At 41.9% G+C, this 22536-nt stretch overlaps 1 protein-coding gene across 6 annotated transcripts in view; it reads left to right on the top strand.

Moving 5' to 3' along the window:
- The window catches only part of SOCS5 (suppressor of cytokine signaling 5), a 29002-nt gene extending 6996 nt beyond the window's left edge, over positions 1–22006 (top strand). For 3 of the 6 annotated variants that reach the window (XM_033939757.1, XM_033939754.1, XM_033939756.1), the window contains exons 2-3: positions 16164–17782; positions 21305–21971. In XM_033939757.1, coding sequence (XP_033795648.1) covers positions 16176–17782; positions 21305–21356 — 1659 coding nt within the window. In that variant the 5' untranslated portion in view covers positions 16164–16175 and the 3' untranslated portion in view covers positions 21357–21971. Of the gene's footprint in view, positions 1–16163; positions 18347–21304 lie in introns of those variants that run through there. The other 3 variants (XR_004538951.1, XM_033939759.1, XM_033939758.1) reach the window with 3 other exon arrangements.
- Positions 22007–22536: the final 530 nt, after the last annotated feature.

Here is a 22536-nt window from a genome sequence, read left to right as displayed (position 1 = left end):
TGAAAATCGAGGTAAATGATGTCTATGGGTTCCCCATTGTCCACCCGACTGCTTATTCCCTCAAAGAAGTACAAAAGGTTCGTTAAGCATGACCTTCCCTTACAGAATCCGTGCTGGCTTATTCTCAGTAGGCCATTTCTCTCGATGTGCTCGCAAATACCATCCTTGATCATAGCTTCCACCATCTTCCCTGTAATTGAAGTCAGGCTCACCGGCCTGTAGTTCCCGGGGTCACCCCTCGATCCCTTCTTGAAGATAGGTGTGACATTCGCCAGTTTCCAGTCCTCTGGTACCTGTCCAGTTTTCAAGGATAGGTTGCAAACATGCTGGATTGTGCCCGCTATTTCTTGTCTTAGTTCCTTCAGAACCCTTGGGTGGATCCCGTCTGGGCCCGGCGATTTGCCGCATTTTAACCTGTCTATCTGTTTGAGGACATCCTCCTTACTTACCTCTATGTGTTCCAATTTTTCAGCCTGTTCCCCACTTATGAGCTCCTCTGAATCCGGTATATTGATTAACAAAAGGCCAGATGTACTAAGCATGACTGTCCCACACTTTCTTGAATTCAGATAAGTCCTCCACCACTTCCATCTGAAGGTTTTCCCATGCATCCATCACCCATTCTGTGAAGAAATTTTTCCTTAGATTCCTTCTGAGTCTATCACCTTTTAACTTCATCTTTTATACCCTCTTGTTTCAGGACTTTCAATTGAAAGAGCCCTGCCTCTTTTGCTTTTATATCACAGAGATATTAAATGTCTCAGTCATAAAACTCATCCTGGGCTCTTTGGGGAGGATGAGAATGGAAACTAAAATAAATAAAGTCCACTAAAGGGTTCCATCTAACATCTTGTGGGAGCATTAGCTTGGTTCCACCCATTCTTTTCAGGGCTGATGCTGCAAAATGCTTGTTATGGAAATATTTAGCCATTTCAACAACGTTAGTCTTTAGCCATTTCAACAACATTAGTCTTGATTACTGGGACACCGAAGTCTTTGGGTAGCAGGTATAGCAATTGAGCACTGCATCCATATGTTAATAGCTTGTTCTCTTCATGCTCTTCTAAATTTCTTCCTATCTTAGATACATTTGCAGCATTGTCTGTGGCTAAACTTGCTTACTAGACATTTAAATTTTTATTCATTTTATTTCATGTGACAATGCAAATTTTGTTCAAACCAGAAGTACACTGATAAATCTTGCCATAAGTCACCTTCCTTAGCACCAGCAGCAGATGAATCCAGAGACCAGTGGGCTAGCACACATCTACCAGCAGGTGGAGATAGAGAAACTGATTGACAGGTGGTCCAATTGGCTGGCATGCCTCTTGTATCTTCAGTATGCTCTATCTCCCAGCAGATGATGGTTGCTATTTAACTAGCTCCTGGATTCTGGCTGTGTCTGGAACCTTATTTCTCCTGTGGAGGTTTCTCTTCAGTGAGCCTGCTATTCTATTTCTCCTGTTGAGGTTTTCTCTTCAGTGAGACAGGGGTGTCCAGCTGAACGGTGCCGGCTTTAGGGGTTACACCTGGCCCCCCCTCCCCCAGGTCCTTGCCTCACCTTCCCTCCCTCCAGTGATAGAGGGTCTGACTGGGTCTCTGTATGTATGTATGTATGTATGTATGTATGTGTATATATATATATATATATATATATATTTTTATTTTTTTTTTTCTTCTTTCCCTTTAAAAAAAAAAAGATATGAGACCACAGGGAATATATGCCATGTTTGCCCTGCTAGTGCTGAACAACGGTTATTTCCCGCGCACTTCTTTCATACGCTGTCGGCCATGCTGCAGCGTTCATATAATTCTCCCCCAGGCCGTTTTTCCTCCACTTTTGTGGCGGCCTATGTTGGCAGGGCAGTGCATGTTTGCTGCGGGAGCTCTGGGGATGTGTTTACCGGAGCGTGGAAGGCACGGTTATTTCCCGCGCGCTTCTTTCCTACGCTGTCGGTGGTGCCGCAGCGTTCGAGGGGTTCTCCTCCAGGCTGTTTTTCCTCCTCTTTGGCGGTGGCCTGTTTGGTGTTGACCGCGTTGAAGGTATTACAATGGTTGTCATGGCTGCGGCTGTCGGGTTTGTTTTCTCCCGAGTGCTGATTTTCATATCATATGCGTTCTGCTGGCAGGGGGCTCATCTTGAACAGCCTGAGGGCGTTTTAGGGGGTGTTTTCCCTCAGTGCTCATCAGTTTCGGATGGCCTCTGACCTGGTGCGGCAGGAGGCTCGTAGTAGCACGAGTTTCTCAATGCCAGCAGAGTACCCTGTGATTAGTTGCTATTTCACTTTTTCTATGGTGAAAAGAGTTTCCTTATTACTTCTCCCTTGGTACAGCGCTGCATTTGTCTGGTAACGCTATAGATATAATTTCTTGTACTAGGAGTGCGGCTTCTTGGGTTTGGGGAGATTCTAGTGGCGGGCCTGGGGGGACACTCTATTTGTTCGTGAGGACAGCATGATCTTTGCTTCTAGGGTGAAAGTGTTTCCATGGTGTTTAGGCTGTAGCATAGGATTCTGAAACTGCCATATTCTTCTCCTGCGTGCATGTCAGTTCCCTAACATGACAGCAGAAGCAGTACTGCTATTTTTGGCCTTGGCACTGATTAAATCAATCTGTGAGTCCCCTTTCCCAAGTTAGTACCACGTCACCTTATTATGCTAGCTCTCTTTGAGGCTCCACACCACGCTATAGACAGGTTGCGGGTGGCGCATGCTATGTGTCACTTGGGTCTCCCCTGCAGTTCTCTTTCAGGATGCGAGCCTTGTATTGTAGGTATCAGGGATTGTAGCTTCCCGTTGGTGCCTAGGGCATCTGCCCTTTAAGGGCAGTTTGGTTTTTTGGAGAAGCTTGGGTGATGTTGTTAGTGGATTTTAAGGATTCCGGATAATAGAGATCCTGGGAGTTCTTTTTGTTTCCTTCCTGTCACGGCCCTCTTTTTAAGTATTCTCCGAGGTTGGCAGTATGCTACTCCTTATTATGTTTCACAGAAGAGTTCTGTTCTTTCATCCAGGACTTTCAACTCTCGTCCGGCCTGTTCCCCTACCTCCCATGCTTCACTCGGAAGAGGTATCGTCTCCCTCTCACAGCTGTTTAGCTTTTCTCGCACAGGGGAGAGGGGGCCGTGCTGAGGTCCAGTCCATAGGCTTGGCATATTGTTCAGACTGCTTGCTCCTTTGAATACTCCTCTCCTATTCCACATTCTTTCTTGGAGTCGCCGAGTATTGAGTGCCCAAAAGGTGATGTTTCTGCTACGCTCCTTAAGATATTCATGGATCTCAGGGCTGTAGTTCCAGTTCCTCTGGATCAAAGGGGCAAGGAAAGTTCTTCTTGCCCAAGAAGAGGGGTTAGGTCACCAAATGGTGCTATTGCTCATTACATGGGTTCAGCCGGGTGAGTTCCTTTCACCGCTTCTTCTTGATAAGAATTGCTTGCATATTGTTTTATGGACACTGTATCGGCGGTAGCTTCCCTATGCTGTCCTCGGGCAGAGCTATAATTTTAAGCAGATGCCATTTGACCTAGCCTCGGCTACGTGTACATTTTCAAAGGTTATGACAGTAGTGGTGCTGTTTCGGCACCCTGAGGGGTTTCAGGTATATCCTTCCTTGGATGCCTGGGTGAGTTGAAAGTTTTACAGACAGGACGGTTTCAAGGTAACCCATGTGGGTATCTTTTCTTCTTCAATCTGTGAGGTGGATCTTCATATTTCCAACGATTTCTCTTCTCCCAACCCAATCTTTGGTACATTTGGGGTAGTGTTCCACACGAAGGTGGGGATTGTGTTTCTTACCAGATATAGGGACAATAATTTCCTGTGTCAGGTTAGCCTTCTTCTCCGTCAGTTCCCCAGCCTGATAGCATGGGCTTATCTACCTGGTTCTAGAATCCAGGTAGCGACTCTAGAAGTGGGTCCGCGACAGCATTCACTTCTGTACCGGTGATTTCCACTATCTCAAGGCTGCAGTTGTGGTCTCCTGTGGTCTCCTCTATCCTTGATCGGCCTGAATTGGTGCCTCAGCGAGATCTTTCTGTTCAGAAGCTTGCACACGCTACTCTGCCTCATTGTTTCCAAGACTGCCGTCTGTTGGTTTGGGGAGCTTAGTGCCTTCAATCTTCAGCGCAGCGACTCTGGTCTAAGGAGGGGACTCGGTAATCGCTCATTCTTCCGGAGTTGTGGACAATTAGGCTAGCGCTTCAGGCGTTTCAGGTCATGCTTCAGGGATGACCGATGAAGGGCTTTTAGCAAAGTGTCACGGCAGTGGCATTTCTCAATTGCCGGGGAGGTACGCAAAGTCCTCGGTTGTTGAGCAAGGCTACTGCCCTGCTTTGGTATCGGTGGCTCCCTTTTCGGGACGGGAGTAGTGTTTAGACAGAATTATTCAGCGAAACTCTTCTACATCCCAGAAATTCGGAACTGTCAGCTCAACTCTTCCAACTAATTGTGTATAGCACATGGAAAACAGAACACGCAGATAGGAGTGCACATGCGCGCAAAGCTCTCTCTCTCCCTCCCCCCCCCCCCCCCGAAGCGGATGTCGGTCGCTCTTCAGCTCCTCCAGGCAGTGGCAGACCAAACAGGACCCGATCGCGGAACCCAAGGTAATGTTCTGACTGCATTTCCTGAGGTATCAATTGTTTCAGCAAAAAAGGCATTCCCTTTTTCTATTATACAAGCACATACAACAGGATCATTGTGGACATTACTCCACCTATCAAGACTTAGGTTAACAATTTTACCCTCTAGACCTGTGCACATTGCTCTGTTTCTCTGTCATACACTTTATTCAGCAGTTTCCCTGCAATATCTGATCTGCTGGGTGAACTCTATCCTGGTCTCATTGACTGAACCATATTAATGAATTGAGGGTTTTCAATCAGATGGAAAAAAAGAGTTTGTTGCATAAACAAACTGGGCAATTTTTTTTTATCAATTGCCTCTTTTTCTAATCTGGTTTTTATCAGATACTTATCTATGGGGTTTCTTAGATGGCTGGAATTTTTTTATGTAATATGCTGTGGATATGTGATGTGACTGAGACACTATTCTGGACAGATAACTTTAAAACTGTAGAACAAGAGAATGGTGATCTCGAAAGTGGATAGTTTCCAGAATCCTTTACGTTAATGAAAGCTTCTTCTAAACAAAGAAGTCAGTGCTGTTATTTTATTATTGATACCATTTCTGCTTATTTAGTATTATTCATTGTATTCACTGCCACTCAGTACTACCCAGTAAAGAATATTTACTTGTTTCAGCTCTATATTTCTTCATAATAACAGTATCAAAATTGACGGTAACATGCAGTAATAATAACAAACTTGAATAAACTCAAATACTGTACTCTCCACTAGTTATTAACTAAGCTTGAGCGCTATAAAATACTAATGCCCACGAAAAAAAAGCCTCAGTATTGGGTGAGTCTTAGGACCCTACCACCACCGCATCATCAGCATAAAATGTTTTCTTGTTAGCATTAATATACAACTCTATTTTATGAAAGATTGTGATGCCAAATTTCTCGTTATGTGTTCCCAGGTTCAATAATGTTAGGTCAACGATGGTTTTGTGACTGCCCGTCACTGCCTTAGGACCTTAGAACCATGTTAACAATGCCAACCTACAAGAGAATATAATATAATTTCCTCTTTAAGCCATAAATAATGTTGCTTAATTCAACGAAGAAACAGCTTAGGTACTCACTGTTTAGCAGTCCAATACTCTGTTTCCTAGGCATTATCATTGTGGCGTCTCTGCATGTTGAACTATATGATGGTAACCAATCAGAATATTCATCTATCTAATTGCCTCCTTGAGACACAAGGCAACCTATGGCAATCGGTTATGCTTTCTTCAATGAAACAGCTGTCGAACAGACCCACTAACTTTAAAATATGTTATTACTGCAGTTTTTACATAATATAGGACTTGTTTGAAGTGCTTTAAAAGAAATAAAACCAATCAATAGTAGCACCATTCAGATAGTGAGTAATAATAACCAGGGCTGTGGAGTTGGAGTCGAGGAGTCGGAGACAATTTTGGGTACTGGAGTCGGAGTCGTGGGTTCCAAAAACTGAGGAGTCGGAGACAATTTTGGGTACTGGAGTCGGAGTCGTGGGTACCTGAAACTGAGGAGGAGTCGAAGGATTTATCTACTGACTCCACAGTCCTGATAATAACAAATACATTTTTGCTCAAGGCAGTCTTTAAGAAATATGATGAAATCAAAACATTTACCAACCTGAAGATCCTGACTGTTCCAACATATTCCTTTTGCCATCTTCATCAACTTCTCATAAAGATATTTCATTCGGGCCACCAGGCCTTACATTCCTTGTTGCAATGTTTGCATTTTGCACACATGCTTGCCTTACCCATAGGTAGAGGAACTTCCATTAAAATATTTCCAAACTGGGTCTCTCTTATGGCCTGTTGTCATTATTTGTTTTCTCCTCCAACCTTAGGCTGTACACACAAAGATCCCAAGACTTGTGGAGTATTCTGCTCAAAAGGTTTCACCTTCATTTTTACTGCTTTCCCCTCCCCTCCTCACACTTGTTCAGATATATAAACGTGGAGGGGCATAATCGAAAGGGATGTCTAAGTCCGTTTATGTCCATCTCGCAAGTCGATCCAAAGTAAAAAAAAAATAGCTTAAGACACATTTTCGAAAGATACGTTCAACTTTTTTTTCGTTTCGAAAATCATCTAATTATACGTCCTGCCGATCTGATCGTCCAAGCCACTAAATCGTCCATCTTTATACCACATTTTTGTCCAACTTTACGTCCAAGTCCAAAACGCCTAGAACTAGCCCTGTTGGACGTCGGAGGGCTCTGCAAAGTGACGGACCGCACACTCAGACATGCCACCTAAATAGTGGGGTACCTTACAGGGCACTGCTGTGAACTTCACAAAAAGGGTGCCATGTCTTCTTCTCCCTACAGCTCCCTTATAGGTTATGGAGAGCCCCCCAAACCACCTCCAGAATCCCCTAGACCCACTCATCTACCACCCTAATAGCCCTTATGGTTGCAGGAGCCACTTATATGCCAGTACAAAAGGGTTTTGGGGGTGTATAGGGGAGTGCACATGTTTAAGTATCAATGCAGTGATTACAAGGGCTTATGGGCATGGGTCCTCCTCACCATGAGTCCCTAACCCACCCCCAAGACGACTAGGCTTTCCTATGCCAGGCGGTCAGGTGATGATGGTCTGGAGGCTGAATTTTAAAGTTATGATTAAAATTTTTATGGGGGTGGGGGGGTTGGTGATCACTGGGGTAGTGTGTGGGGGTCTGTTTTATGTGTTTGCAGTGCTTATCTGGTGACTTTAGGTGGGGTTTTGTGACTTAGACCATGTTTTACATGGTCTAAGTCACAACGTCCAAGTTCCGCCTAGGCTCTGTTGTAAAACTTTCGGTTGTACATGCTGTACGACTAAGTCTAAGCCGGCCCACGTCCCACCCAACTCCCGCCCTCGACACGCCTCCCGAAACGCCCCGTTTAGTTTTGGTCGTTCAGCAGCACTATGAAGGCCTAGGTTGTTTAGAAATATGTCCAAAACCCGGTTTTATTATCGGCACTTAGATGTTTTTGAGACATGTTCGTCCAAGTGCCGACTTAGGCCAGTTTTTGGATGTTTTTCTCTTTCGATTGTGAGCCCCTTAGCACTTAAGAGGTAGGGGGTTGATTCTGTGTATATCGATTTGCAAAGGAATAATGGGGCTAAGGTCTTTTTCTCATGATTACCAGAAATTAATGAAAACCCGAAAAACATTGTATAGGGCAATAAATGATGAATTAGATCATGTGCAAATTGAGTGGGTTCGACAAAGAAGGTATGAATGCATGGTAGTGACTAGTTAGATGGTAATGAAGCAAACCAAAAAAATACCATCAAGAACTGAACATCTACAGGAAGTGTGAATATTTAGAAGGTTGGATGTAGAAATTTAAGGAGCGCCATGGTGTTGAATATCTATGTGGTGAAAAAGCTTCTGCTGATTACAAGGCGGCTGAAAGTTACATTGATGAATTTGCTAAGAGGAAGAGGATATCCGAGAGAAAACCTTGGTCCTGAGCAAATTTACAGTGCTGATGAGACAACTCTCTACGGGCACTATGTTCCTAGAAAAACACTGACAACAGCTGATGAACGAGCACCATCTGGTTTTAAGGACAGGGTAACGGTTGTGCATGTACCAATGCTGCAGGCACACAGTGATTTGGAAAAGCCGACATCCCTGATGTTTCAAGGGTGTATGTCATCTACCTGTGGACTACTACTATGCTAACAAGAAAGCATGGGTAACCAGAGAAACATTTAGCAAGAGCTCATTGTAGAGAAGCTGAACTGGAAGAGAACTGTGAGGTTTTACTGGTTCCAGACAACTGCTCTGCACGTCCACCTTAAGAGCATCTTGTGGAAAATAATGCTTCTGACATTTACCTCCCACTACAGCTTTGTGATCAAGGAATTTTATGTCCCATGAAGACCAAGTATAAGGAATGGGGTTTTTTTCTCCCTGATTTGTATGCTTAATGCAATTAATATTTGTGCACGTATGTAGGCCTGTGATGGTGCATGGCGGGGCTTGAAAAATAGCCTGCCTCTAATTTAAGTCAAGTCTGTAGCACTGGTTTGCCAGAGCACTGTAGCTTTGACTGTTGCACTGAGGCTACATACATTTATATAAAATATTATATTTATATAAAATATCATGATGTTTATTAGTGCTGCCCACTTCTCTTGATTTGTATCTGGGGATTTTTTTGATTGTTACTATCTGTAATATTCCCCTTTGGCTTTTTTTAATTGTGTGATGCAATTAAGAGGCATAAGAATTCAAGACTTTCTCAAGGCGTTTGGTCTTAAGGATGGCATTTATGCACTTGCCAGTCAATACCTGGAAAGATGTAACTAACCCCACTCCCCTTTTTTTTTTTTTTTTTTTTTTTACAAAGCCCTGATAATAGTTGCTGCATGGCAAATGTTCCAGTGCCCATTAAATGACAGAACATATACATACAGACACAAAGGAGTGGATAAGTCCAAAAAAGACTTGTGAACTTTAAGTATTCCACAAAATCCTTTATTCCTTTACTACAACATACATCGACTCGACATGCGCATGTTTCGGCCCAAATGGCCTGCCTCAGGAGTCTACAATCATAAATATGTATATTAATAAACAAGAAATTTACAATAATAATATAACATACACATACAGAAATAAACTAGAAAGAAGTTAAAAATAAAATATCTTATAACGCCGATCAAAAGAAAATAAATATATCGTCAAAAGATTGATAAAAGAAAGAGGACCTTGATAGGCGTTATATAAAACCTAATAAACCTGAACTTGATTTGGTTTGATTTTTCCCCAGACCATAGCTGAGTATTTCCACAACAGGTTCACAAGATTTAACTTTGAGTTCTTGACTGAATTGCCTCTGCTTCCACCCTCTGCCGCATTCTCCTCTGTCTCTGAAATCATGGAGGAGGAAACTTCACATCTTCTCTCCTCCTCCAAACTCACCCCACCCTTCTATTGATCACCATTTCTCCTACTGTCATCCCCACTATCTGCCATATCCTCACCTATTGCGCTCTACTGCAATTGTACCTGATGCCTTCAAACATGCTCTTGTTAAGCCACTCCTCAAAAACTCTCGCTGGACCCCACCTGCCCCTCCAATTATTGTCCCGTCTCATTCCTCCCCTTCGTATCCAAGCTACTTCAATGAGTTGTTTACTGCCGTTGTCTTGACTTTTTCATTTCGACCCGCTCCAATCAGGCTTTCACCGTCTCCATTCTATGGAAGCTGCCCTTTCTAAATTCTCCAAATCCAAACACCTCTTACTCCACCCTCATCCTCCTTAATCTGTCTGCGGCGTTTGACTCATTGATATGCTGTCTTTACTTGAATTCCAGGGCTCTGTTATCTCGTGGTTTTCTTCCTATCTTTCCTGTCCCACTTTTAGTATATACTCTCCTATCTCTCCCTATACTCTGCCCCGGGAACTCTGCTCACCAGGTGAGTCTCATCTGTACTCTTCTCCTCTTCTGCCAACTTCTATGTTCCCATTAGCTTTTATGACCAAAACCACTAACCAATTTTTAGCAGCCCTCTGGACCAACTTCATCTTACTTATATCTTTTTAAAGGTGTGGTCTTCAGAATTGCACACAGTATTCCAAAAGGGTCCTCGCCAGAGATTTATACATCTGCATTATCGCCTCCTTCCACCTAATGGCCTATATATCTGAGCATCCTTCTAACTTTGACCATTGACCTGTTTTGCCATCTTAAGATTATCAGACACAATCACCTCCTAGTTCTTCTTTCATACAAAGCCCGCCCCCTGTACTATACTGTACTTTTGGATTTTTGCAGGCCAAGAGCATGACCCATGACAAGGGGACAAATTTTCCCCATCCCTGCGGGATCTCTATTCCCATCCCTTCCCTGGGAGCTCTCTCTGCTCCTTTCCTGTCTCATTTACACGAGCCTTGAACACTTTAAAATCATAAGTGTTCAAGGCTTGTGCGATAAAACCTTACAAGAGCTTACAAGAATGGGACAGGGACAGAACTTGCGGGGATGGGACGGAGATGGGAACAAATTTGTCCCTGTGTCATTCTCTATGCTGTATTTTTCAACATTAAATCACAGTTGACAATTACTGGACTTTATTAATTAAAAAACATTAAAAGGTAAAATGTTCCACAAAGATGATTGGTATAGCAAAAACTCTATTCCAAGTAGAAGTTCATTTTACAACCTGACGAGAAATAAGTTTCAATAAACAGTGCTGAGATGAGTGCAGAAGATGACAATGATTTTGTATCTCTGTGACAAATTACACATACAGCAGCGCCTTGAAATGAAAAGCTTTAAAAACCGTAAGCAATAACTTGAATGTTATTCTGGTGGAAATTGGTAGCCATTGAAAGTCCTTCAATAATGGCATGGCATGATCAGTTCTTCTCTTATTGGTTATTAGACAAGCTGCAGCCTTTTCAGACTGATTTTTTGTAAGACCCGCATATAATGAGTTAAAATAGTCCAGCCTACAAGTAACAATTTCATGAACAATTTTAAGCAGACTGATTTGGTAGTTGTCGTTGATGAGAAAAGGCTTCAATCTTAGTTGAAGTTACCACAATTTTACAACATAAGTAAACTGTTTGTCAAATTTTAGTAAGGAGGCAACAGTGAAATCCCCAAAGTAAGAATTTCCTCCTTAAGAGAAATAGGTATGCCCTATAACATCTCTGTTTTGTGTTCGTTGGACATGTTCTGTCTGGCGAGGCACTTGCAGAGTGGTAATTTTGTAGGAGTACATAAGAATAGCCTTACTGGGTCAGACCAATGGCCTATCAAGCTCAGTAGCCCGTTCTCACAGTGGCCAATCCAGGTCACTAATACCTGGCCAAAACACAAAGAGTAGCAACATTCCATGCTACCAATCCAGAGCAAGCAGTGGCTTGCCCCATGTCTCTCTCATAACAGACTGTGGACATTTTTCCAGGAAATTGTCCAGACCTTTCTTAAAACCAGCTACGCTATCTGCTCTTACCACATCCTCTGGCAATGCGTTCCAGAGCTTAACTATTCTCTGAGTGAAAAAAAATATTTCCTCCTATTGGTTTTAAAAGTATTTCCCTGTAACTTCATCAAGTGTCTCCTAGTCTTTGTAAGTTTTGATGGAGTGAAAATTCGATCCACTTGAACCTGTTCTATTCCACTCAGGATTTTGTAGACTTCAATCATATCTCCCCTCAGCCGTCTCTTTTCCAAGCTGAAGAGTCTTTCCTCGTAAGAGAGGCGTTCCATCCCCTTTATCATCTTGGTCGCTCTTTGAACCTTTTCTAACGCTGCTATATCTTTCTTGAGATAAGGAGACCAGAATTAAACGCAGTACTCCAGGTGAGGTTGTACCATGGAGTGATATAGGGGCATTATAACATTCTTAGGGCTCCTTTTACTAAGCTGCAATAGCGTTTTTAGCGCGTGCAGAATTTTCACGTGCACTAAACCCGCGCTACGTGGCTAGAACTAACGCCAGTTCATTGCTGACATTGGCGTCAAGCGCGTGTGCTAAAACCACTATCGCAGCTTAGTAAAAGGAGCCCTTAGTCTTGTTAATTTTAACGATTTTTATTGATGACTCCATACAAAACATTACAATAAAAAAATAATAATACAACTCTTGTCCATTTTTTTCCCGATTTTCCTCCACCTCCCCCCAGTATCCCTCAAAAGCTCCCTCCCCATAGAACAAGGAACCAAATTATAAAGATCCAAAGGCATACCTGCTATCCCTTCCACCCTCCATATACTATCCCGTAAGTTTCAAACAAGGTGTGAGCGACCATGGGAAACAATACTATCAGAAAGAGCCATGTAGAAGCCAAGGAACACATACATAACAAAGCAAAAAAAAAAACAACAGTTTGATCATGGCAAACTGGGTAGCGTCAGTTGAAACAAAAACAAGTGGGTTAGCAGCTCATTCCTTTTTTTTTTTTTTTTTTTTATTTATCAAGTTTTTCATCATTATCATTTATACAGATAATAATAAAGAAAGGAAAATCACAAATAAAACATAGCTACTACTAACATAAGGCATCTCACTAACTCCTCAAGTCCACATAAATGGGAGAAAATATCCTAGTAATCTAAACAAAACAATCAATATCCATATAATCCTTGATCAAAGATCAAACATTAATGGTGCATCAATACTTTAAACTCCAAATATTAATTCACGTGATGTCTAACTAACTTCATTAAGTTGTAAAAATTGTTCCAACTGAATCGAGTCCCAATATACATATTCAGTATCTTTAAATTTAATTAAGCATTTACATGGAAATTTTAAATAAAAAGTGGCTCCCAAAGCCAACACTCTTGATTTCAAAGCTAAAAAAGCTTTTCTTCTCAATTGCGTGGCTTGGGCCACATCCGGGAAAATCAGTACATTATCTCCACAAAATTTCACTTGCTTATTCCGAAAATAAGCTTTCATTATTAAAGATTTATCTATTTCTTTTGCACATGTTATCAATAGGGTAGATCTAGTTTGAATTCTATCTTGAGAATCCTCCAGGAAACCAGTTAAATCGAAATCAATTTGTTCCAATTGATCTACACCCAATTCTGTGGAAATTTTCTTTCTCTGAGGAATATAATATAAATTAGTTATGGGCAAATTCTCTGCGTCAGCTAAACCCAATGTTTCCTTAAAGTATTTCCGAACCAATATTTCTGGGGATAATAATTGAGTTCTTGGGAAATTAACTAACCGTAGGTTTTTTGCCCTTTGAATATTTTCCATTTTCTCAAATTTCATATGAGTAATATGAGAATCTTTAACTGTTGTTGAGGTCACTGCTTGCAATGTAGCCACATGAGACTCAGTTGTTCTAATACATTTTTCCATAATTTTCAAATTAGAATCAACATTTTCCAACTTATCAATCACCTCCTGTGAAAATTTTACATCCTGAGTCACCACTGACTTTAATAACCCCTCCATTCTAGTATTTATTTGCCATAAATCTTTAAGCGTAACCTCCTGTGGCTCTACCTGGGAGTCTCTCTTGCAAATAAAGCCTCATCTTGAAATGATAAGGCTTTAGGTATGGCCCCATAAATTAATGAGGACAACACCTGTTGCACAGGTACTCCAACAGGTTGAGAACTGGAACCTGAATTAGGATCCAAACCTACTGGAACATTTGGTGGAGGCAGTGGAGTTCTTCCTGGGGGACTAAGAGACGCCCCTGATAGCGAGTCAGCTCCCTGACTTTGGCCCAAGGCACTGGTTGAAACAAGGTGTCTTTCTAAGGGACCAGGCAAATTAGGTGTTGATACTTTTGGTTTCCCCTTTTCCCCATAGTAATTCAAGAATACATACAATTAATGCTGCTTCCCTTGTCTCCCAGAGTCTCCAAGGGGCTCCCAAGGGGCTGGCCCCTTAGGGAACGCCCCTTTGGCCACGCCCTGCGGCCGCGCGCCGCAGTCGCGGCGTCCCTTTCACTGGCAAGGAAAGGACCCGCGTGACGTCAGGGCAGCTCTCCCCGCAAGTGCCTGCAAAGATGTGCTCCCGACGCTCTGACTCGGGCTGTTAGGTGAGTGCTGCAGTCCTGGACAGGTATAGTCCACCACTTCTGGCACCTCTAATAGAATATTTTCTCCCAGCAGCTCATTCCTAACCCTCTCCCATCACGCTAAACCATTTGGTCAATAAAAAATAATGTATTCCAAGACCCTGGGTTCTTATAAATCCTGGAAAGCCTATTAGACAGGCACTAAAGGTATCTACCCAGCCCTATGTATTGTAGCTAAAGGTACACTACAACCAAGATATGAAAACAGGACATTACAAAGCGTCCATGGTGGAAGAGGTACAAGTAAAAACAATGGTTTACAACAGAAATAAAGATTTTTTTTTTTTTTTTTTTAAAGGAGGAAAAGTGCATCTCTCGTGAGCTCCCCAAGAACCTCCCGAACTGGCGGCCAAGCAGAGCAAATCAGAGGACATTTAAGATATCACTGCAAACTCTGGGATTCAAAGATTGGATATAGGGAAGCCAAATGGATAGAAACACTCTTTTTTCCTCTTAGGGGTAGTGCAAGCCAATTTATGTTCTAACAATAAAAGCGCATTAAGATGATTCTGCCACGCCTAAAATGATGGAAAGGAATCTCCCACCCATGCAGATAATAGTTCTTTTTTCCCTATCAAACCCACTTTCCTTAAAAACATTTGCTGGCCCCGCTGGGGGAGACAGAAAGCCTCGTATTTGTCTAGTAATAACCTAACAGCTGATATGGAATATACATTCTTAGTCTTGTTAACCATCCCTTTTTAATAATTCCTAGCATCTTGTTTGCTTTCTTGACCACCACCATACATTGGGCGGAAGATTTCATCGTATTGTCTACAATGACACCCAGATCCTTTTCTTGGCGCTAACCCCCAAGGTGGACCCTAGCATCCGGTAACTGTGATTCAGGTTATTTGTCCCAGGGTGCATCACTTTGCATTTGTCCACATTAAATTTCATCTGCCACTTGGATGCCTAGTCTTCCAACTTCCAAAGGTCTGCCTGCAATTTTTCACAATCCGCATGTGTTTTAACAACTTTGAACAGTTTAGTGTCATCTGCAAATTTTTTTTTTTTTCCAATAAATGGTTATTGAAAGTTTTTTGTGAAAATATACAAACCAGAATATAAATATCAGGGACAAAAACAAATAGGAAAGCAAGCATATAAAAAGCACACCAATTCACATAATACTCCCCCATCAGTACAAACATCAGAAATTGCTCCCAACAATACAAACAAGCCCCCAGTATTTATCGGTAACCAGAACTCCTCAGTGCCCCCCCACCCCTCCAACTCCATTACCCTCAGAGAGGGACTCCCTGTGGTTTGTGTCATCTGCAAATTTAATCGCCTCACTCGTCCCAATTTCCAGAATATTTGTAAATAAATTAAATAGCACTGGTCCCAGTACAGATCCCTGTGGTAGTCCACAGTTTACTCTCCCCCATTGAGAAAAATGACCATTTTTTCTATCTACCCTCTGTTTTCTATCCGATAACCAATTCCTAATCCACAACTGAACTTTGCCACCTATGCAGTTTAGCGCATTTAGGGGTCATCAATGGGGAATTGCTTTGGGAATGTGAGGTGGTGGGGCAAAAGTGTCTGTGCTACAAAAGCTGAAACTCTTTTTCCCGTAGAAATGCATTGGGCCAGTTTTGGGGGGTGGGATAGGGTTCTCTGGAACCCCTGGTCTATTTTGGCCCGTTTTCAAACTGTTTTGTATCTCTATTTTAGGGGTATATATTCATAAAAGATCAGAATTGACCATTGATTATTTTCTGTGTTAGTTGCATTCCACTATAGTTGAAGTATTTTAACACAGTCCCCCATCCATTAAAGATGAAACCATGTTTTTCATTAAGGCAATTTTCTTTGACCAGGTCAAGCAGTGTGTTTTGATTTTGATGTGATGTTATGCATTGTAATTATGTATGTTTTAAAGAACCTGCCTAGTTAATAGGCGGGCTAGAAATGCATAAAATAAAGATAAGCTCAATATCTTCATTAAAATTAGTTTTGTTTTCTGTTTTGAACTTAGAGACCCCAATCAATGGAGCAAGTTGGAAAGATGTGGAATAATTTCAAATACAGATGCCAGAGCCTGTTCAACCACGAAGGAGGAAATCGAAATGAAACTGTAGATCTCAATTCCAACAGATTTTCATCTGTGAAAAATAGAAGTATCAGTGCAACTAGTTTGGCTCAACAGCAACCCAACAGTCCTTCAAGAGATAATGTCTCATTACAATTTGGATTGAGTCCATCAAATAATTCAGCAAGAAGAAATCAAAATTGTGCCACTGACATACCTCAAATTGTTGAAATTAGCATTGAAAAAGAAAATGATGCAAGTAATGGAGTAGGCTCTCGACTTGCAAGAAGGGACTCGTATACTCGCCATGCTCCATGGGGTAGCAAAAAGAAACACTCTTGCTCTACCAAGACACAGAGCTCACTAGACGTAGATAAAAAGTTTGGGAGAGCAAAGAGCGGACTACAAAGAAGAGACAGAAGGTATGGCATAAGCTCTGCTTATGATATGGATAGTGTGTCCAACAGGACCATAGTAGGTCGTACTTTTCAGCAGCGGTTACATGACACTGTTGGATTATGCTTTCCGAGGAGGATTTACGGCAAACAGTCTAAGCCTCTGTTTTCTAATAAAAGAAAAATCCATCTCTCAGAACTGATGCTTGAAAAATGTCCTTTTCCAGCTGGATCAGATCTAGCTCAAAAGTGGCATCTCATTAAGCAGCATACAGCTCCTGTGAGTCCACATTCATCATTTTTTGATACGTTTGATCCTTCCTTATTATCTGCAGAAGATGAAGAGGATCGACTTCGAGAGAGACGAAGGCTTAGTATTGAAGAAGGGGTTGATCCTCCTCCAAATGCTCAAATACATACCTTTGAAGCTACAGCGCAGGTTAATCCAATATGTAAACTGGGACCAAAACTAGCTGCTGGAATGACTGATATATTGGGTGATAACCCTACACTATCGCAGGGTAGTTGTGAGTCTGAGGAAGACACAACTACTCTTTGCTTGCAGTCACGTAGACAGAAGCAGCGTCAGACATCAGGAGATAGCCACGCTCATGTTAGTAGACAAGGGGCCTGGAAGGTACACACTCAGATTGATTATATACACTGTCTGGTGCCAGACCTATTTAATATTACAAGAAACCCCTGTTATTGGGGTGTGATGGACCGTTATGAGGCAGAGGCTCTTCTTGAAGGCAAACCTGAAGGCACTTTTTTACTTAGGGATTCAGCACAAGAGGACTATCTCTTCTCTGTGAGCTTCCGTCGTTACAACCGATCGTTACATGCTCGTATTGAGCAATGGAATCATAATTTCAGTTTTGACGCTCATGATCCCTGTGTGTTTCATTCATCTACTGTGACGGGGCTTCTTGAACATTACAAAGATCCCAGCTCGTGCATGTTCTTTGAACCTTTACTTACTGTACCTTTGAACAGGACTTTCCCTTTCAGTCTGCAATATCTCTGCCGGGCAGTAATCTGTAGGTCTACTACATATGATGGAATTGATGTACTTCCTTTACCGTCGATGTTGCAAGACTTTCTAAAGGAATATCATTATAAACAAAAAGTCAGGGTGCGATGGTTGGAACGGGAACCCATTAAGACCAAGTAAATAGGAACTGCATCCAAAGCCACTGTAGGCTGTTGTTTAACAATTTGCTTATTTGCGTGTTGGACCCTATGCCTATTTAGAGCACATTTTAACAGTGTTTAGGTTTATTGCAATAGTCCTACGCTTAATGTGTTTTGGTATGTCAAATGCTGCCTGTTGTCAGTAGTTCAAGCAACTTGTGATGCCTCTGGAAACATTAAGCAAGAGAGAGTTGCATGTTTTCATAAAGGCCTACACTAAATGTATAGATATTAGTAAAATGTTAGTTGTTTTTTTTCTTTTTTACTGTAGTAGTACATGAAGTAACTGGGGCTTTCATATATGACGCACTTGGCAAATAAGGGAGAGGTCTAAAGCTGTGTTTCTCAACAGAGCTGTGGAGTAGGAGTTGGAAGCAGTTTTAGGTAGAATTGGAGTCGATAAAAATATATTGACTCTGACTCCAGCTTCAAAATAAAAACATAATACAGTCAAACCTTGGTTTTGCGAGCATAATTCGTTCCAGAAGCATGCTTGTAAATCAAAGCACTCGTATATCAAAGCGTATTTCCCCATAGGAAATAATAGAAACTCAGTCGTTTCGTTCCACAACCCAAAAACTTTAATACAAAATACTATACGTACTTGTATTGCAAGACCTCGCTCGTTTAGAACAGTCGCTACACTCGCGCAGCGTCAGAGAGAGAAGAACCATTGGCTCAGTCGTGATGATGTCACGTATGTCTATTGTTTGTACTCGTATTGCAAGACATTGCTTGTATATCAAGTTAAAATTTAATAAAATGTTACATAAGAACATAAGAATTACCGCTGCTAGGTCCGACCAGTGGTCCATCGTGCCCAGCAGTCCGCTCACGTGGCGGCCCTCTGGTCAGAGACTAGCCCTACCTGTGCACGTTCTGGTTCAGCAGGAACGTCTAACTTTGTCTTGAATCCCTGGAGGGTGTTTTCCCCTATGACAGACTCTAGAAGAGCGTTCCAGTTTTCCACCACTCTATGTGAAGAACAACTTCCTTATGTTCATAGGAATCTATCCCCTTTCAATTTTAGTTGGAGAGAGTGAACAACCTGTCCTTATCTACTAAGTCTATTCCCTTCAGTACCTTGAACGATTCGATCATGTCCTCTCTCAATCTCCTCTGCTCGAGGGAGAAGAGGCCCAGTTTCTCTAATCTTTCACTGTACGGCAACTCCTACAGCCCCTTAACCATCATAGTCACTCTTCTCTGGACCCTTTTGAGTAGTACCGTGTCCTCCTTCATGTACGGTGACCAGTGCTGGATGTAGTACTCCAGGTGAGGGCGCACCATGGCCCGGTACAGCGGCATGATAACCTTCTCCGATCAGTTCGTGATCCCCTTCTTTTCTTGCAAAACACTTTCAAACCAAGTTACTTGCAATCTAAGGTTTTACTGTATATGGTAAAATTTGTATGGAACTAAAGTACCAGTAAGTATAAATTATTTTTACCAGTACTTTAGATCCACAGCAAAAAAGATTAAAGCATGATATCGGTAGGAGTCAGAGTTGAAAGTTGATGCACTAACTCCACAGCCCTGCTTCTCAGTGTTTTTCCTGGAGGCACACCTAGCCAGACATTGTTCTTTGGATTTCCACAATGAATATGCATGAGAGATTTGCATAGCTTGGGTTTCCTGCGTATGCACGTGTATGTCATGCATAGGTTTTCAGGATTTCCACAATAAATGACTGGCTGGGTGTGTCTTCAGGAGAGGATTGAGAAGCATGGATTTAATGTGACTGGTTTTACCACGGAAATGTCATTTTTTGGGGAGGGGAGTGTAATTTCCTCCAACTAAGTTTGAAAAGATTCTGATCATCTGGGCCCATTTTCAGAATTTCAAACTGCTGGCAGTATTGGGGCTACCTGAATTAGCATTTCTACTACATCTTCCCACTGAGGTGTCTGTTGGCTAATGGCTCCATTTCTAATATTTATGAGAATTTTATATGGTCTGTATGATAAAATAATTGGGCTGGTATTTTTAATCTTCTTTAGGATGTTAACTTGTGGGTGCTTCTTTTTGAAACCTGTTTTTAGAGGATTAAAAACAACCTAACACCACTTGAATTGGACTATTATCAGCAGTTAATAACTGGTTTTAAGTATAGTAAAATTAAACTTTAAAGCATTTGATTTCCCTAAACTAACCTTTACATAGCAGTGCCGGTAATTAGAAATGGATTACTGCTATAAGCTACAGCAGGATACTGACAATTATAATTTCCAGCTCTCAAGCAAGTCACACGATAAGTGTGTGGGGTGGAAATCTGAAAACCCGATCTCTAAATTTTAAAGCATACTGTACAGTATTTTGAATTGTAAATATATTTTTGTGAAAATTTGCATTGACATTTTTAATATATTTGATTACTGCACTTGGCCACAATTGGCATAAAATGACCTTAAGAAGGTTTGGCGTCATACCATCTGGGAAGTGGTACTGGATAGCATCAGAAATTATATATTTTATATAGTAGAACAGGGGTCTCCAAAGCACAGCCTGTGGGCCACATCTGGCCCACGATCTGATTTTATCCGGCCTGTGGAAGGATTGTGCGGAAATGCACCAATTGGACTAATTTTCCAATGAGAATCCGCATTAATTAAAATTGCGTTCAAACTATGTTGATATTCCATATTATGTTAATATTAATAGTCACAAAATTTGAACATTAGTTTAATAAGATTTTAAAAACACAAGACCAGTTCCATCATTCACATTAATAGCGTTATAATTTCTGATGAGAATTTGCTGGCAGTGTTCATCATCAATATATGATAATTTAAGGCTCCTTTGACAAAGGTGCGCTAGCGTTTTTAGCGCACGCACCGGATTAGTGTGCGCTAGCCGAAAAACTACCGCCTGCTCAAGAGGAGGCGGTAGCGGCTAGCGTGCGTGGCATTTTAGCGCATGCTATTCTGCGCGTTAAGGCCCTAACGCACCTTTGTAAAAGGAGCCCTTAATACTAATTACTCTGTAATTAGCGTGCGTGGCATTTTAGCGCACGCTATTCTGCGCGTTAAGGCCCTAACGCACCTTTGTAAAAGGAGCCCTTAATACTAATTACTCTGTAATTAGCGTGCGTGGCATTTTAGCGCACACTATTCTGCGCGTTAAGGCCCTAACGCACCTTTGTAAAAGGAGCCCTTAATACTAATTACTCTGTAATTAGTGTGCGTGGCATTTTAGCGTACGCTATTCTGCGCGTTAAGGCCCTAACGCACCTTTGTAAAAGGAGCCCTTAATACTAATTACTCTGTAATTAGTTTATAAAAATTTTCTGCTTTCAATAAAACTCGTATATCTTGAGTTATTATTATTATTATTTTTTTTTTACTACGGCCCGCTGAAAAGTGGCCCTCGTGGCGAAAAGTTTGGAGACCCCTCTAGTAGAACACTTCTTTCCGAAATGTCACATATGAGCAGTAACACCAAAATGATCAGAAGCCCGTCATGCGCTTATAATGAGTGCTCCTTTTCTTTCTTTTTCAGCTGCTACAGTGTATCTCTGTATCTCCACAGTTGTGCCCAGGAGAGAGAGTAAACCTTTCTTTGGAGATATTTTGTATGCAAAACTAACCACTTTAGTATGACTGTTTCCGCTTGCTGTGCCTTATGGCTTTTATTTTCTTTAGAACTAATAAAGAATGTTTAGTATCCTACCTGTAAACCTGCTTTGTTCTCTTAAGTCTGCGGAGAGTCTTTTGTGTAGAAGCTTAACTTATTTATTTTCCTCTGTGTGCATTTTACGTACTTAGGACAGGATTCTCAAAAACCCGCGTTAAAAAGCAGCGCTCTGCTATCGTAGCCGTTTTTGATACCGAATCTAAAAACCTGAGACATTCTTTAAAAATCACGCATGCAAATAAAATCAGTGGACAGCAGCAAAGATTTCCTACATATGCTGGACACCTGCACAGAAAAAACACCATTAAAAAAACCCCCACACTCTCCCGCTGACAGCAGGAGGGACTTTATTAATCACGCATAAAACATGCCTCTTTCTCTCCAGAAAAAGTACTATAATTCAGGTAAATCTTGTCATTTGTTTTTAATGTACAATTTATCAAGACCCATAGCCAGAAACACGGTTCATAGACAACCCCGCGAAAGACAAAGGCGCGTGCCGACAACTGAGCGCAAGACGGAGGTGCGCGCCGAAGAAAATTACAGTTTTTAGGGGATCCGACGGGGGGTTTTGTTGGAGAGCCCCCCCCAGTTTACTTAATAGAGATCGCACCGGCGTTATGGGGGGTTTGGGGGGTTGTAACCGTCCACATTTTATTGTAAACTTAACTTTTTCCCTAAAAACGGAAAAAGTGAAGTTTTCAGTAAAATGTGGGGGGTTACAACCCCCCAAACCCCCCACAATGCGGCGCGATCTCTATTAAGTAAGGTGGGGGGGTTCCCCCCACGCCCCCCCTGTTGGAGCCTTAAAAACAGTAATTTTCGGTGGCGTGCACCCCCGCGCTGCGCTCAATTGTCTGGGCGCGCCTTTATCCCGGCGCGCTTTTGACCTGACACCCAGAAACACACAAGACAAGGGTATCGTACACGCACTCAAGAAGAAACGTTGGCTTTTAACAAGCGTGCATGAAGCATGCCTGTCTCTCCCAAAAACTCCAAAGAAGTGTGATTTTCCTACTTTATATTAGATACCCATTTTTTTTTTTTTCATTAGCCACAGTCAAAGCACAAGTGCTGGCACTGTAATGGCATCCCTG

Source organism: Geotrypetes seraphini, chromosome 3, assembly GCF_902459505.1.
Source record: "Geotrypetes seraphini chromosome 3, aGeoSer1.1, whole genome shotgun sequence".
NCBI classification, from domain to species: Eukaryota; Metazoa; Chordata; class Amphibia; order Gymnophiona; family Dermophiidae; genus Geotrypetes; species Geotrypetes seraphini.
This window is presented reverse-complemented; position numbering and strand designations above follow the sequence as displayed.